Source organism: Aedes albopictus, chromosome 2 (genome assembly GCF_035046485.1).
Source record: "Aedes albopictus strain Foshan chromosome 2, AalbF5, whole genome shotgun sequence".
Lineage (NCBI taxonomy): Eukaryota > Metazoa > Arthropoda > Insecta > Diptera > Culicidae > Aedes > Aedes albopictus.
This window is the reverse complement of record NC_085137.1, coordinates 497,346,462-497,364,505: the sequence shown is the minus strand read 5'-3', so window position 1 is coordinate 497,364,505 and position 18,044 is coordinate 497,346,462. Positions and strand designations below refer to the sequence as shown.

The following is an 18,044-nucleotide window of genomic DNA, read 5'->3' as shown; positions in this document are numbered from 1 at the left end:
CAACGCGTAAACCATCATGGTCATCAACCGGTTACGCGACTATTAGCGGAAATTTACACGAACATAACGTAATTTTACATGATATCTCAAGTAAATATGCACTAACTCTAGCATTCCCTTTATGTGGATGATTTTTCGTTTAATTTAACATGAATATTTTTTTCTGTGTAGACACGCACATAACAAGAAATGTTTTCAACATACGCTGGATATACTATTCATAGCAAAACCACGCTTGATATTCACAACACGAGCGCGACGATACTGGCAATAGCTGTTAACACAAAGCCTAGCAAAGCAAAAATTTTTATGACCACTAGCGACGCCTACTGGATCAACTATGTACTACATTACGTACTATCGTAGAGCCCTTCCTCAACAACTTTGCAGAAGACACTATTCTTCCAATATGCCTCATTTCTCCACGGTAATTGTTTAAGTTACTGATCTAAAAATAGATCACTGGGCATACATGGGTTAAGACGGTTCTCAAATCCACTACAAGGCTAATGCATCAAAATGTTACTTGGGATTTGCCTTAGCTATAGTCTGATCGAGAATTCATTTTGCTCTACCCCCCTGTGTAAAATAACTTAGGCCCTCCGAACCCTGTCACCGGCACTGAAATGATGAACGGGTCAAAAAGGTTTTCTTTCTCTGAAAAAATATAAGCCTAAACGTTATACTTGGTTGTCTTATATTTAGAAATGCAATGAAAATTGAGTATGTCTTAAAAACTATTTCCCTGATCCACTCACCATGAAATGTCCTTCCTCCATAATCTAAAACAACGCAACAACTACTGCTTCTTCTGCTTCTTTGTCGTCTTTTTACTTCCGCACAACATCCGTTTCACCCGACACAACACAAAGCATACCAGCTTCACAGTCACGTACACAACCGCTCCCAGAAAAGCGAACACATCCACCAAATTTCGCTGCAAAACGTTCAAATCCGCTCCCTGGTAGTGCAAATGCGGAGCTCCCTTGTGCCGTATCACGTATTCCACCCAGAAGGTCGCCAAATCCATCGACGACTGCGGTCGATCTTTGTACCGCTCAGCCATACTCTCAATCTGCTGGGCGTACTTCGGCGTTCCCAGGACCTCCTTGATAGCCGCCATAAGTTTCTCCTCGGTCAGATCATCGAACGACACGGAAGCACCCCAACCTTCCTTGACGACCTGCGCCACATTGGTGTCCTGGTCGCCAAACATGGGAATCCCAACGATCGGCACTCCATGGTACATGGACTCGGTAATGCTACCCAGTCCTCCGTGCGTCACGAACAGCTTCAGGTTCTTGTGCGCCAAAATGTCATCCTGGGGCAGCCACTTGCCGATCATGACATTCGCCGGTTTACCCGGCATCTGGTCCGTGTCCCACTTCCAGATGATGCGTTGCTTCAACTTGGAGATGCTTCCGACGATGGCGTCGAACTTATCCTGGCGTAGGTTGGAACTCTTGAGATTCGATCCGAAGCTCAGGAAGATGGCCCCGTCCTTGGCACCGTCCAACCATGCTTGGATGTCCTCCGGCAGTGGGTCGGGCTTCGGTTTGATCTGCAGACCACCGACTTCAACCATGTTGGGAAGATACGGCCTGGGGACGGTTTGCGTGAAGTAGGAATTGAGCATGACCAGCGAGATGTCCAGTTTTGCTTGTTCGAACGAGGGATATCCCTTCTCGGCCGGAAAATTGGATCTAGAATAGATATGTTGCGAAGTTATTAATCCTCGTAGACAAACACAGAAGTTCTACTTACTCATAGTAAGGTTGCGTGTAATGTGCGAGGATCTTCCCCATCAAGAAGTCCACCGTGTAGATGATAGTGTTTTTCACGCGGTCCACAAAGCCCATGGGGTTCTTATTGCCCAGCAGTATATGTGGAACTGCAGAGATCTCCAGCGGATTGCCCACCACGTTCGTCATACTGGTGAACCCAGCCGAGCAGTACATGATAGTGGGACAGTTCAACCACGATCGAACACCCACGATGAAGTCGTTCATGAAAAATCCCACTATGGCCAGGTCGAACTTCTCCTCCTGCACCAGCTGCTGGAACTGCGGCGAGTTGATCGTGAGGTTGCTGTTGTCCAGCGAAGCCTTCACCACTAAGGGCATCATTTTGAACAAGTTCCGACTGCCACCTTTCATGAAACCGGCCATGATTGGCCCGAAGGCGTCCTCCATCGGTACGTACACATCGCGGTAGTTCTTCACCGGCTTCGACAACGGGAAGGCACTGACCATGGTGACCTTGAGTGAAAGACAAACGATTTAAATGAAACGAAATGTATCGGAAATTGAATGACATCTTACCTCATGGCCGCGTTGAGCTAGATTTTTGAGCAGAGCCTGGGTACCGAGGACGTGCGATTTGCTACCCGTAGGGAATAAGCACAGGATTTTTGCCGAATCAACTCCATTGGGCTGTTGTAGCAGCAGTAGCAACAAGACGGTTGCCGCAGAGGCGATCAGCACTGGGGACTTCATCACTCGGCGATGGTTGGTTATTTTGTGACACCGGTGAGTTTCCTCAAATGGGACGGAATGAAATCGGGAACGCGCGAATGTCGGGTTGGAACTTTATCTCTGAAATAATAGGTCAGTTTGGTGAACGTTTCTATGAGATAAGGTGCTGGCGCTGGAGTGCTGAAAAATGTTTTGATGGATGTCTTTTATCAATCAAAATGGGTTGGTCTTTTTATTTTATTTTTTATTGAACAGTTTATGAAGATTGTTCTTCAAAATCGATTTATCAACACTTCATCATGACTTTGAAAATAAAAAATCATAAAATTGTGTATTGCCGTTGAAAGCTCTTGTACGGCTTTTATTCAGATGAACCAGATGTCCGAAGTGCTTTTGGTTGCTGAATTTGTGACGCATCTCTTAATTGAATATGTAGTCTGGTATCGGTGTCCGGGTTCAATTCATAGACAACAGATATATGTACCTGCTTTCTTATATGTTCATGTCGGAAACAGTCAGGTTACGGTCGCCATCTTATATGTTAGCAGCAAAGCGTAGAATGCAAGCTAGGCTACACTTTAACGTCATTCGTTACATGATTGTGGACAAAATATTCCAACTTATGAAATTAATGCAAAAAAAGTACGTTTTTTCATACTAAATCCCATACAAATTTTAATCGCAATGCAGAATACGGTGACGTAACCAATCGTTCCCAAATTTTGCACAGTTATTTTGGACGCTAAAAGGAATCGAAAAGCTTTGTTCAAAAAAATCAACTTTGTTGACCCAGTGTAGTTAATACGGACCCTTGTCTCCAATATTGGGTTTTTGGGCTTCTTGCCCGAACGGTTAGCGGCGTCAGTCGCTTAGGTGTCTCGCAAGCCTCGGTATGTGGGTTCTATTCCCGCCTCTGTCGGGGAAAACTTTTCGTCAAACGAAAAATTCTCCATTGGGACTTTGGGTTTTCTATGTGTTGTCGGTTGTCTAATGTTAGTAATGTCCAGTCTGTAGAGACCGCAAGGTCGAAGACGGTGTAATTGTTTTTTTAATGCCCATTAAAAAAGAGTCCCAAACAATGTACTCTCTCGCAACAATCGACACAGAATCGGGATTTCCAGGGTTTTCAAGACAACTGCACAGGGTGTTTATTATGTACATGGAAAAACCTGGACAACCTGGAATTATCAGGGAATTTTGAAAAGAATGGGAAGTATTCTTTTGCATATAAAAAGCCACGAATGATCCATGAAAATTGCCAAATGATCCATCGATAACTTTTCAATATTCCAAAGAAGTATATCAGAAAACTATAAAGCAGTCATTTGGATCCATAAAACATTGCCGATTCCTCCCTTATTTCCGAAAAATTGAGCATTAAAAATTCTACAATTTCATGAATCGCGCCATGAAATGGATGAAACGATCTATATAAATATTGAAATATAAAAACAGGAATCGATCCCAAAAAAAGAAATAGAAAATGATCCATAGAAAATATAAAAATTGATCGGTAGAAAATATGAAAACGTTCTATAAAATTTAGAAAATGTTCCATATCAAATTGAAAAACGATCCATAAAATATAAGAAATTATCCATACAATTTCAAGAACGATCCATATTTTTTTCGAAATGATCCATAAAAATATGGATCCTATAAAACCATGAACGAATTTTTCGTAAATTTTACAAAGTTTTTTTTAGAAAATGAAAGCAAATTTTCTCAGAAATCCAAAAAAAAAATATGAACTGGAAAAAGTTTTCCACAAAATTTTCCACATTTAGGAAAAAAAAAAACTGCCCGAACTCGCGTAAAATTTAAAAAAATTTTTTTTGAGAGGGTTATTTTATAAGCTTTACCCGAGCAGGAGAAAATAGCTGAAGAATAACAAACTCAGGTATGGAAAACCCAATACCTACAATCTGAATGAGTTATTAATTAGCTCTGCATAAGAGGTAAAATACCTCAAATAATAACTGGAGTGTATTCTGTGCATAACTAATGAATAATGACATCAGGTATTGCAATACCTAAATAATAATCGGCGATTTTTCTATACAAATAGCGATTTTTCCATAATTGAATAATACCTCAAGCAGTCCTCAACATCAAACCAATAACTCGTTGAGGTATTTTATCAATACCTACAAAATACCAAAGTAAGTTATTTTCAATACCTGGACAACCGACCAATACCTTGTCTTGGTATGATACCTGATTTTGGTATGCTGCAGTTATGTTTCAGTTATTCGTTCCTGCTCGGGTAATCGCTGAAATGTTTATAATGCACTTTTTTGTCGTTTTTAAGTTATGGCCAATTTTGTTGAAAAATGTTCAAATGTGACATATATGCTTTTTCTCAAAAAAGCTGCGCAAACATTGGGCTGCCGAAAAAAATCAGGGAAATTTTATAATTAAGGAATTTTATTATAAAATATGTTTAGATATGTTCTTTGCATCTATAATGATTTATCTATTAAGTAAATCATCCAACGTTTTTGAAGTCGTTTTTGGTAGATTCTCGAGATGTTTTTTGGTCGAAACATTAAAGATGACAAAGCTTCTCAAAACCGGTTAGCCTTTGTTATTAAAATCATTTTGAAACTCTTTGAGATCGCTAAAGGCTTCTGGTGAATCTTTAGAAATGCCTGATGGAATCTCGTTGAATTTCACATGTTATTTCAGGATTTCAAGAAAAGTTCTCGAAGGGCTACCAGAGAGTACATATTTTAGGGAATTTTAGAGGAATTCTTTAAGGTCCATAAAGACGTTCTATAGATTTTTTTTCGTTTTTATTGACGTGTATTTTAACTAATGCTAATTCTATACTTTTCTATAGAAAAGCTGAACATACCTTTACAAACATACCGACATTATTTCTGAGAATGTTTGTGCAAAAGTTGATGCCTAAAAAGTGTAAAAATATGATTTTATTGATGATGATTAAGCTGGGCTTGTTAGGGGAATATCTGTAAATAAAAAGAAAATCGCGTTAAGTACTGTTCCTTTTAATTCCACTAAGAATTTGCATCCTTTGACAGATACGTATTTCGACCTCAACTGTAAGGTCGTCTTCAGTGTCTTGTACTTGACTACTTGAGTCGAGTCAAGTACAAGACACTGAAGACGACCTTACAGTTGAGGTCGAAATACGTATCTGTCAAAGGATGCAAATTCTTAGTGGAATTAAAAGGAACAGTACTTAACGCGATGATTTTATTGCTTTTAAAAGAATTTCTGGAAAGAGAATGTTTCATATTCGCTTTTGCAGTTTTCGGAGGAACACTAACGGTACTCAAAATGTTATGCTTAAAGTCGAGTCAAGTACAAGACACTGAAGACGACCTTACAGTTGAGGTCAAAATACGTATCTGTCAAAGGATGCAAATTCTTAGTGGAATTCAAAGGAACAGTACTTAACGCGATTTTCTTTTATTTATGCTTAAAGTGTTTTTCTGTCCAATCCTTTGAAGTTTCAGGAAAATGTATTAACAGGAAACATTTTGAGAAAAAGTACAGTACTGAGCAGAATACAGTCCGCATAGGCTGCTTTTTTTTAATACAAAATGTTCATGTTTGAGAGGTTGATTATCAGCATGTAGTGCACCAATTGTTCTCAAATTTACTCGGGACATTCTTAATAACTGAAAATTTGATCTGTGAAAAAATGAGATATTCCTAAGCAAAACTTTTCAAAATATCGCACAACTCCCATTTCAGGAAAAATAGTAAAGTTTCAGTTTTATTTTAATATTTCGTATTCAAGTAATCAGTTTGTATTTAAAATTTATGTGTTTCGTTAACCTGGTAAACTTTATTGAAGTTCATATTTGCCTAAACTTTAAAGTTTTGAAACTATTTTGAAATCAAAATTAAGAGATTTTTCTCATAATAGAAATTTGCCGAAACGGAGAATTCACCTTCTCACCCTACAGAGATTCAGCTCAGTGTCGGAATTGTCAAATTACGGTCGTCTGCACCAACGCCCAGCGACGCCAGTGTAGTTGATTTGTTTTTGTTTTGATAGTCGTCTTGACAACCTCAGTGGCATTCTCAGAAATGTATGCTTTCGAAATTCTTTTGACCGCTGTCTGTTGAACTTCAACCATCTACTGATACTCAAAGTCAGTATTTTCAATTTCAACTGATTCGTTTTAATTAAGCACGATGCAGAAGCAAAAAATGCAGTTGTTTTGCATCACTCACCAAAAGTAAATATAATGCATTGAATTAAGGTAACATATCGGTATTTGCATGCCTAAAACCATAATAAATCAATTCCAAATTGAAATATTCATACTCAAATTCATCGAGCTGAAGTTCAGCTGAACTGAACTTCAACTACAGTGGATGACACCACAAGACGCCGCTTTCATTGTCTCGTCTCTTCTTTGTCATGTTCATTCTCGGCCTCGTGTCTATGGGTAACTGTGTTTATTTATTTGTGTTCGTTTTCGCACAAATTGAACATCATTTTGCTGATTTTTTTCGACACTGATTCAGCTCATTACTACAATTGTAGTACTTCGCCGATGGTGCCCTATTTTCAAATTTTTGCGTGAAACAGTCTAATTTCTTTACAAGTTAATGTTCAGGTAATCAAGAGAGTCCAGTTAAAATATGAAGCGTGAAGCCGAGAGTCAGAGCTTCAAACTTGGACATTTTGTATGAAAAACGGAAAATGCTTGCATTTTTCTGTCTAGTACGGTATAGTGTACATAATTCTCTAACGAGTTTCTTTAGAATTTAGAATTTCGGTTTAAAGGGCTTTGATATTTTGAGAAATATTCCTGATAAATTTCCAAAGATGTTCAATGTAATTTTACATGAAACAACTCTCAGCGGAATTCGTGAAATAGGTTTTCGAAAACTTGTGTAAGATTTTCCAGAAATAATGCTAAGTAGTATTTTTGAAGAAAATCCTGATTTTTTTTCGCGCTTATATGTTAATCAAAGATATAATTTAGAACATTTAAAGCGGGTACTTGGAAAAATTGGCCATGGCCTACTGAGGCATCTCAAAATGGTACCTAATGATAAAATTTCTCGCTAGTAGGTACCTTTTTATATCTAAGATAATGGATGACAAACGGAAGCAAAAATTCAATAAATGAAGTCACCATAATTCCTCAACACAATCAAGACAAAAACTTGTTGAGCATACGTGATTTTTCGCTTTGTATATGTTTTTTGAAAGTTCTTATGTGACATTTTTTGAAAAATACCTTAAAAATCAAATTTTACCATCGTGAAAAACTCTCAAACGGATAGAAAAAAAACGTCATGGCAAAGTTTTTCCTCCTAAAATTTTCTATCTTTTTATGACTGTAAAAATATAAAAATGATGGGTATTTCCAATTTTTGCACGGTAAAAAATATTTGTATGAAATTTATTACTAAAAATGGCCATTTTCAAAAATCTCGCCGGGTCGGCCTCTAAACGTCATTTCTGAAAGTTGCCGTCATACAAAAGTTTGTTTCTAACACCCTTAGCTATCATTTGCAGAGTGAGCCCCCAAGCTTTTTGACCATGTGCAATTTTGGAACACCCTACTGCCCAAGTGGCTCGCTACCCTATCCGTAACATTTTTGAACTAACTTTTTGACGAAATAAAAAAATATTTTATTGTTCAAAACCCTTATTTTCTTGTAATAAATTCATTCCGTAATATTAACCGAAACAAATAAAAAATTTCATCGAAAATCTCTTCAACATTTTCGTCTATGGTTTCGCGATAATCTCCGGCTAAGGCCTCTGATATTGAAATTGAATTTTAATGAAGATTCTTACATTTATGGTGCCTGTACGATCTAATCAATTCAGGCCAAACATGTCTAAAGGTCCTATCTGCAGAAGAGAGGCTCTCTTTGGTTTCCCTCTCTTTCGTTAATATCTCAGCTGTTTATTTGTATTACGATTGTCTCCTTGCAGAGAACGATGGTGAAAACCATCGTCTTTCGATATGTACTGCAAAAATAGTTGAAAAGTGTACCATAACACTGCAATAATTGAAAGAGAAAGTGAACAAAGAGAGCCTCTCAAATGCAGATAGGACCTATTGAAATGTTTGGCCTGAATTATCAATTGCACAATATTGCTTAATTAATTGGATTCGTGATAGGTGGTTACTCATATTTCTTCTTTAGAATGCTGGAAAAAGATATTTTCTATCGTTGCCCCAACCCGTAATATCGCCTTTTGAATTAACTATGATTTTTGAAAAAAAAAACGCTCATAACTATTGAACCAAAAGAGAGAGAGAGAGAGAGAGAGAGAGAGAGAGAGAGAGAGAGAGAGAGAGAGAGAGAGAGAGAGAGAGATCGTCTCCGCGCACGAAACGACGCGTTTTAAAAGGCTCTATAAGTGATTCTTGGGCGACTTTGATGGGAAACTGAAGCTGAAAGGGTTACAATCAGAAAACCGTTTTTTCTCGTTTTTTCTAAGCTTATGCAGAAAAATATCTCTAGATCGATAAATTTCAAAGCTACCTAAAAACTGTCTTCAGCAAACTTGCTCAAAATTGATAGATCTACAATTTTGCCGAAGAATGTTTATAGATGTTCTTGCAAATAAAATAATTTTGTTTCCAATTTCTTTGAAAATATGGACCACTCTTATTTTCATGTACATTGGAAAGCGGTCCTTTATAGTAGGAACAACTTTGTAGAAGACCATATTAGTCTAAAAAATTATTTGAAGGCGCTGAATGCATCTTTTCTCGTAAATCTGGGTCCTGGCTCACTGTGCAGCGCAATGAGGAAATCTTTCTTTGTGGTTGTGAAATACGATGTTTCACATTTGCTTGCATCCTCCGTAGGCGAAAACAATTGTATTATATTAACAGCTTTTGCTGCATTCTGCAGCATTGGAAACCAACTTTGAAGTGCCACTGAGCTTTTGTGAGGTGTGAATTAATGGTTGGCTCAACAAATAAATCTGGCGAAGTGCAAAATTGAACGGTGATAAAGAACAATTCGGCTAGCTGCTGCTTTGGTAAGATTGCCTTCGGCAAATGCATGGTAATGTGAAATTGAAAAGTAATATTTTGGTTATTAATCGATTTTCAGTGATATAAGGGGTGGTTATTGATCTGGTGGTATCTAAATCTTTCTGCTTCCATATGATGAGCCATTGGCAAAGGTATGTTGGAATATCTATAATTATCGGCTGTTTTCCGTCTGATATGATGGGAATTGACGCAGAAGACAAAGTAGATTTCTAACAGTTTTAGTTTTAATCAGTACTGTTATCGGTCCAAATTTCACGTAACTTCGACAATTGAATTTTGCAAATATCACGTTCTTCAATGCAAAATTTCTTTGATGATTTGAACCAGCGCTTCAGTGACCATCTTTAGATTATTACACATTGCATAAAGGAAAGCATAATCAAAATTTTCCTTTTTCTCAGAAAAAATAACATTTTACCACACTGTTTACCATCCAAAAATATTAAGAACTAATCCTAGGATGCGCATATTGATTGATTTGTCTTTATTAGAGAGACTTTCAGCCCTTGGTAGGATGCGCATAATGTATCCACGTTGGTCATTTTTCCATTATTTTCAACAAATGATACGGGCACTGGAAATGTGTATTCAGTTTGAAACACTATAACTTCTACCAAGCACTGTTTTGCTTGATTCCCAACTTAGCCAGCAGTGTCACATGTTTCGCCCAAACAGTTTTATCGATCATCAAAATCCCATTAGGCGTAACCCTATCAATCATAGTAGGTAAATGTTTTCAACGGGATAACACGCACAACCACTTGTTTGACGAAGTTTGTTGGAATGACGTCATGCAAGTAGCGATCTTCGGTCTTCGGCTAAGCTTTACTCGTGCGCGTGCCACTCGTTTTGTTTAGTTTATCAATTCAACACTCGCCGTGCACTGCGATCGTTTGCTGAAAACTTTATTTCTTCCACATTATTCACGATTTGAAATATGTTATTCTGATTTCAATTTAAAAACACCACCGAATGCTATTTAAAACTTGTGTAGATAACAACTTACTAAACGCGTAACAATTCCACACACGACCAACTCGAATCACGCAATGCCAGCAGAACGACAGCAATGGTTTGATGGTTTGATGCTGACCGGTTATAGTCGGCGCACTTGACAGTAGGTACTAGCACTACTACCACGATCGACCAATTCGCGCGATCGTTTGTTTGCAAACGACAACCAACATCAGAAATATACTTCGTTCTGTGTGTTTCGCCACAATGATGCTGGTCATCGTCATAATGATGATCGCGATGTACAGTGGTGGGGATTTGAAAAATGTTGGTGAAATACTAGCAGTTTACCAAGGGCCCAAGCGGTAAACGCCCGGGTATTCAGGAAGACCATGCTGAGGGTGATAGGTTTGGTTCCCTGTTGGTCCAGGAGCTTTTCGTATTATAAAAGAAGAGATCAAGCTCTGTCCCAGTTAGGACGTGACGCCAAAAAGAAGAAAAAAAAGATTCATTTCTTGCCATCTTTTTCACATCCTAGACCACTGTGTGCTGTACGAATACTTGCTCTTGTTGTGTGTCGTGATACCCCGGTCGGATATACAATTGTCGTGTGGCGTCGTTTCGTCATAAATGGACCGTACCTTATGTGATCACTCACGGTGTTTTTTTTTTTTTTTTTTTTGCTTGCTTGAACTCATCATGAATGATGAAGCGAGGTCACCGCGGAAGGAATTTATCTCAATGGATGTGTGGTTGAGGCAAAATTATCTCTTGCGACGTGATACTTGATCGTTCTTCTTTTAAACTGCTTTGAGATCCCTGTCGAGTTTTGAAGTTATAAGAGGAAATTTCGGGATTTTTTTTCGATATAATCAAGCGCTACATTGGTGTCCAGAGTTTCTACTCAATTGAATGGATGATAAACCTTTGACACTATGCTATAACATTCAAGTTGACGTTTTAAAGCTTTCTGAAAGTGGCTTAAACTTCCTCTTAAGGCGAAACTGGATCCATTTCCTCACTTTTTGGTGTTTGATTTTTTATTAACCTTAGTAAGGTCTTGGGGTCTTTTTTGACCTTTTTCAAATTTCAATTCTCTGTACCTTTTGTTTAACGAATCCTAGCAATCTGAAATTTTGTGACAATTATTTTTTCGCGGAAATAAACCTTTCCCAAAAATCAAAAGCATTGAATGACCCCTAGGGGCGCTCCCATAAAAAAAGTTACAAATAAGACCCTGGGGTCATTTTTGACCCCAAACTTTGGACAGCTCGCAAAAATCAGTGGCTTGACCGATTTTGGATCTCTTTGGCTCAAATGAAAGGGGCACAAGTCTAGTTTTTAAAACCACCGGAGAAATCCGGATTCGGCCACTGTGGCCACTGGGAACCTGCTTCAACTGAAAAATGCCGCTTTTGAGACCCTAACTTTGGCAAGCTATAACTTTGCAACCAAACAAGTAATCAGGACCGTCCAAGGGTTGTTGGAAAGGTATTCACGTGGACTTTGATTATAGACATTAATATTGACTAATTATTGACAACCGGTTCCGGGAATCCGGAACATCCGAAATTTTAGTTTTCATCATTGCTATGTGCTTGAAAATCCACAAATGTATTCCCTTTATGCATTCTATTGCATTACTTCTCTGCACGCTTCACTGAAATGAGGCACATATTGTTTAAGACCATTTTTGAAGGGTTCTGGGCAGGTCTGGTCAATGCGGAACGGGTTACAGGGACTGCGGAAGGTGGTCAATTGGGTAACGACAATGAACTTCGTATAGTTTTCGCTCCAAAACCCGGCGCCACATGGTGCAACCTTCGTGGATTTTCATATCTGTTGTTCTTGTGATACACAAAGAGATTGATAGTCATATTCTTCTTCTTCTTCTTCTTGGCATAACATCCCTACTGGAAAAAATCCTGCTTCTCAGCATAAACGTTTTATGTGCACTTCTACTAGTATATACTGAAAGTTTTCTCTGCCAATCATTAGTTTGCATATGTATATCTTGTGGCAGGCACGAAGATGCGCATGAGAGTAAGAGTAATTTCCCTTACGAAAAGTTCCTAGGCCAACCGTAAATCGAGCCCGTCACCCTCAGCATGGTCATGCTGAATGCCTTCGGGGCCAGCTATGGTTATAGGGGCCCCAAATGAATAGTCATATTGGTTCCACGTGGTTACCGGAGTGGCCACCGGAGAAACCCATATTGTATTGCTCTCGGATTATTACAACAAATGTAGGCTTTGACAGCTAAATTTAAATCATTTAAATTTATAATTTGTAATGTTCTGGTATAAAAATGAACAAATGGTGATCTCAATCTTGTCTTGCAATTTTCGACTGTGAAGATTACAAATTGGGTTTCAAACGTTGGAGCCAAGAAAATAAATTTGTAGGCCAATTTATTATGCAAGCCAGACCAAAGTTCGTTCAAAGATCAAAGATTATCTCGATCTTTCTAGGCCATGGTCACCAGAGAAACCGTTTTACAGCATAAGTAGACATTTAGAAGCTGACCTCATATTGTGTTCACACTTGAGGTGCAAAGTGTGAGAAACCAATCTGTCATTTGGTTCTTTGCGATCAAAAATTTGATTATAAAATGATTCCTAACTTTAGAAAATGAAGTTTTCCGTGCTTTAGGAATAGAAGTTATACTGAGAATTACTCCAAAAGCTTCACCGGGAATTCTTCCAGAAGATGCACTGAGAATTTTTGTAGGAGTCAAACCGGGTATCTCTCCTTGAGGGATTCACCGATAAATCATCTAATATTTCCCGGAGAATCTATTGAAGGAATTGTCGGGTCGATCTCCTTCGGAACTTATGGAAAATTTATGGCAACAATTCCGAAGGAAATCTTGAAGGAATTTTTGGACGACCACCCGAAGAAATATCCTGAGAGACTACTGAACGAAATTCTAGAGATCTACTGAAGAACTTTCTGCTATAAAGAAACCCTAGAAAAATTAGGGTGGAACTCTTAGGGCAATTCCTGTGGAAGTCCCTAACTTCTTCTTCTTCTCTTCTTTATGGCTCGACGTCCCCACTAGGACTTGGCCTGCCTCGCTTCAACTTAGTGTTTTTTGCGTACTTCCACAGTTATTAATTGAAGGGCTTTCTTTACCTGCCATTGCATGAATTTGTATATTGTGAGGCAAGTACAATGATACACCATGCCCAGGGAGTCGAGAAAATTTTCCCGACCGGGATGGGAATCGAACCCGCCGTCTCCGGATTGGCTATCCATAGCCTTAACCACTAGGCTAACTGGAGACCCAGTCCCTAACATTTTTGCTGTATAAGAGCTTAAAGAGCATTCGTCCAAAGGCGTTTGTTTTATAAGCTGCTATGCAGCTACTTTTGTTAGTATGGTTAGTAGTGTAACGCCTGTTAATTTTTTTACAGAATTTTCCGGTAAAGCTCCTTGATGATTTTCGATAGAAAATCTTAGAGGGATTCCCGATGAAAATCCCAAAAAAATCGAATAAAAGTCTTTGAAGAATTCCATGTAGAGCATCCATAGAAACTATAAACAAGAAACATTGGGCATTTAGTAGCACTCCTAGAGGATTTCTCGGTGAAACTCCTCTGGGTGGACCTACTATAAATTCTAGAGGAATATCCGGTGTAACTATTGTAAATTCAAGAGAAATTTCAGGAGGAGCTAGAGGAATTCACGAAGCATCTGTGTTGCAAAGCTCCTGCAGTTATTCACAGCAAAACTCTTGGAAGCTAATGGATCTCTCAGAAAAAAATCCGGTTAAACTTCTTAACAAATTTACGGTGAAAATCTAAGAAAAATTAGAGTGGAACTCTAGATTTTCACACAAGAAAATGCGTCACGGAGGGGTGGGGAGGGTACGAAAATTAAGATTTATGTATTACGTAATAAATTGATGCTGCCTAGATGCATTTCCAAAGGAACTCCTAATAGACTTTCCGCTGAATTTTCTGCGGAAATTTTAAAGCACTATATAGTGAAACAGGAATGTACGGTGGAACTTCTAAAGCAATTACTTAGAGAAATTTTGAGTGGAGTTCCTAGAGGATTTTCAAAAGGTATTTTGAAAAGAAATTTCCACAAGTATTCTCGGCGGTACTCCTGTTAGGCAAGTATCTCCTGTGAATTAAACTTTCAAAGGAATTCCTGACAGAATTTCTCTAATAATTAAAAGTTTATATCCTAGTTAAAATTTGCGGTGGAACACATAGAGAAGTACCCGTATAAACGATCACCATAAGATTTGCTTAACCACCCATTCGGGATACAGTTCGAACAGTATGCGATATTGTTGAATCGTCTACATTACGGTCCGTGTATTATGTTGGTTTATCAGGGTATTTTGAGGAATTCTTGGGGAAATTCTCTTTGGAACTTTTAGAACGATTTCTGAAGAGATTTTCGGTGGAATTTCGAGAAAAATTCCCAGAAGAATTCCCGATAAAACTCTTGCCAGATTTCCCGATGGAACTTCAAGAAATAATCGATGCAACTCCTAGAGAAATTCTCTTTGGAACTCCTTGACGAATCCCTAGTGGATTTCCTAGAGGGATTCTTGCTGTATCTCCTAGAAGAATTTCTGGTCGAAATCTTAGAGGAGTTCCAGTGAATATACTTAAGGAATTCACGGTGTATTTGCTGGACGGATTCAAGGTGGATCAACTACTACTAATTCTGGATATTAGCGGAGGGGGTCCCACAAGTATTCACAGAGGATCTTCGAGTGAAACTTCCTCTGTAGCTGGAAGTACTTCCGTTGAAACTTTGAGCAGAATTGCCAGTGAAACTCTGACAGGAGCTTCTAGAGGAATTCCCAGTGGATCTACCAAAAACATAATTGGAGGAAGTAGAAAAAAATAGTGGAAGTCCTAGAGAAAGTCTATTTGGAACTCCTAAGAGAATTCGTAACGGAACTCCTAGAGGCATTTCGGAAACAGTTCTTAGTTCAAAAAAATACTAATGGCGAGAGAATTTCGGGGCAACCTCTAGACGTTATGGAGAAAACCCTTAGATATATTTTCAATTTTTCGAGATATCCTCGATTGAGTAAAAAAATAGCACACATGTTTGCCAAAGTTCCTCAAATTACGAAAAGTTACAAAACTAAGTTTAGTAACCTTGTACTACAAAATAACTTCGATACTAAGCTTCAGTTTGAATACACATTTGCTTGTTATCGAAATAGTTTTCGATGAGTACTAAGCAATTTTGTTGATGAAATGCGTAAAATGCTGAGCACCATTGATCTAGAGGAATTCCTGCAGGAGCCCCTGAGGGCACTTCTAGACGAATAATCGGTGGAGCCTCGTGAGAAATTTTTGTTTTATCTCCGTGAAGGAAATGCTGCCGGAATGCTAAGTGAAATATAGGAGCAATAATCGTGGGAGCTCCCGAAGGTTTTTTTTTCACCGGAGATGAAAAAGGCCGCTGAAATAGAGCAATTTTCAACAATCCTTCCTCCAACAGGTATAAAACCTCCTCATTTCTTCATCTTTGTATTTTATAATTTGCAATAAAAATTTTTGAGTTCATTTCCAATGAGAGTGCACTCATTGATAATTAGATTACTGCATCTACAATAATTGTTGTTGTGAGTGTACTAGCAAAAATTTACAAAACTATACATTTATTAGTAAAGAAACGTGATCATATTTGCAACACCAAAAGTAATTCCTAGTGGAAGTCCTGGTAAAATTCTAGGTGGAACTGCCTCATGAATTTCGGGTATTTTCATTTTGGGATCTCCAGTTTTTATGGAATCTCTCGAATATTATCATACACCCGGAACTGATTATGTTATGCTATGTTGTCGTTATTCTGCAGAATGACGTAAGTGACTATGACAATTTTGGCTCCTTTTTAGTTATTCACCTAACAATCTATCGGTCATTATTTTACTTTTCTTTCGTAGATGCAACCGAATGCGTGATAATGTTAGCACCATCGTACAAATTAGGTTCCCGTATCCCGTATCACACACAATGTCTTGGTTTTCTTTGCATGCACGTAAGCTCTAACTCACATCCTCACATCATAGTCAGTGTCAGTCTAAATTCAACCACCTACAGCACATTTTAGAAGATGATCCCGAGAATATCGTATATTCTAACATGTGCGGCTAGACCAGTCCAGTGTGTTTGCAGGTGATACGGGAACCCTATTTGTACGATGGTGCAAACATTATCAAGAATCGGTAGATAATGACGAAATCTTGCATCATAATCTGGCATAAATATTATAGTTTTATTATTTTACGAGACATAGGTATACAAGAAAGCCAAAATTTTGAATAGCGCTCACGACTGTATGGTGAGCTTCCGAATGCCTACTTTTGTTGCAGAAAATTGAAGTAACACAATTGGGGTTTTTCCAGAGGTCACTCCAGTGGCCTAAAAAGATCGAGATCATCATTTCTTCATTTCTATACCAGAACATTACAGTTACGATAAAAAATAAAAGTTGAGCCGTCAAAAGCCTACATTTATTGTAATAATCCGAAAGTAATACAATATGGGTTTCTCCGGTGGCCACTCCGGTAACCACGTGGAACCAATATGACTATTCATTTGGGGCCCCTATAACCATAGCTGGCCCCGAAGGCATTCAGCATGACCATGCTGAGGGTGACGGGCTCGATTTACGGTTGGCCTAGGAACTTTTCGTAAGGGAAATTACTCTTACTCTCATGCGCATATAGTATCTTCGTGCCTGCCACAAGATATACATATGCAAACTAATGATTGGCAGAGAAAACTTTCAGTATATACTAGTAGAAGTGCACATAAAACGTTTATGCTGAGAAGCAGGATTTTTTCCAGTAGGGATGTTATGCCAAGAAGAAGAAGAAGAAGAATATGACTATCAATCTCTTTGTGTATCACAAGAACAACAGATATGAAAATCCACGAAGGTTGCACCATGTGGCGCCGGGTTTTGGAGCGAAAACTATACGAAGTTCATTGTCGTTACCCAATTGACCACCTTCCGCAGTCCCTGTAACCCGTTCCGCATTGACCAGACCTGCCCAGAACCCTTCAAAAATGGTCTTAAACAATATGTGCCTCATTTCAGTGAAGCGTGCAGAGAAGTAATGCAATAGAATGCATAAAGGGAATACATTTGTGGATTTTCAAGCACATAGCAATGATGAAAACTAAAATTTCGGATGTTCCGGATTCCCGGAACCGGTTGTCAATAATTAGTCCATATTAATGTCTATAATCAAAGTCCACGTGAATACCTTTCCAACAACCCTTGGACGGTCCTGATTACTTGTTTGGTTGCAAAGTTATAGCTTGCCAAAGTTAGGGTCTCAAAAGCGGCATTTTTCAGTTGAAGCAGATTCCCAGTGGCCACAGTGGCCGAATCCGGATTTCTCCGGTGGTTTTAAAAACTAGACTTGTGCCCCTTTCATTTGAGCCAAAGAGATCCAAAATCGGTCAAGCCACTGATTTTTGCGAGCTGTCCAAAGTTTGGGGTCAAAAATGACCCCAGGGTCTTATTTGTAACTTTTTTTTAGGGACTAAGGAAGGTTAAATAACGAAGCAATATTTTCAAAATTTGTTTTCGTACACATGTAGAGTATGAATCA

General features: G+C 38.5%; 3 protein-coding genes across 12 annotated transcripts in view; 2 read left to right on the top strand and 1 right to left on the bottom strand.

The window, feature by feature from the left end:
- The window catches only part of LOC109408749 (serine/threonine-protein kinase N), a 371,435-nt gene that overhangs the window by 250,919 nt on the left and 102,472 nt on the right, over positions 1 to 18,044 (top strand). The gene's annotated exons all lie outside the window — the stretch shown is intronic.
- LOC134288706 (uncharacterized) overlaps positions 1 to 18,044 on the top strand; it is a 345,573-nt gene that overhangs the window by 262,212 nt on the left and 65,317 nt on the right. The gene's annotated exons all lie outside the window — the stretch shown is intronic.
- On the bottom strand, positions 66 to 10,735 carry LOC109622498 (UDP-glycosyltransferase UGT5-like). 2 transcript variants are annotated; one of them, XM_029870473.2, is made up of 4 exons: positions 10,494 to 10,735; positions 2,322 to 2,594; positions 1,765 to 2,258; positions 66 to 1,703 (listed from the first exon to the last, which is right to left on the bottom strand). In XM_029870473.2, the coding sequence occupies exons 2-4, from the start codon at positions 2,493 to 2,495 to the stop codon at positions 800 to 802; spliced, it is 1,572 nt and encodes a 523-aa protein (XP_029726333.2). In that variant the 5' UTR covers positions 2,496 to 2,594; positions 10,494 to 10,735; the 3' UTR covers positions 66 to 799. The 2 variants fall into 2 exon arrangements, with proteins under 2 accessions (XP_029726333.2, XP_062710349.1); XM_062854365.1 differs by lacking the exon at positions 10,494 to 10,735 and adding an exon at positions 5,332 to 5,350.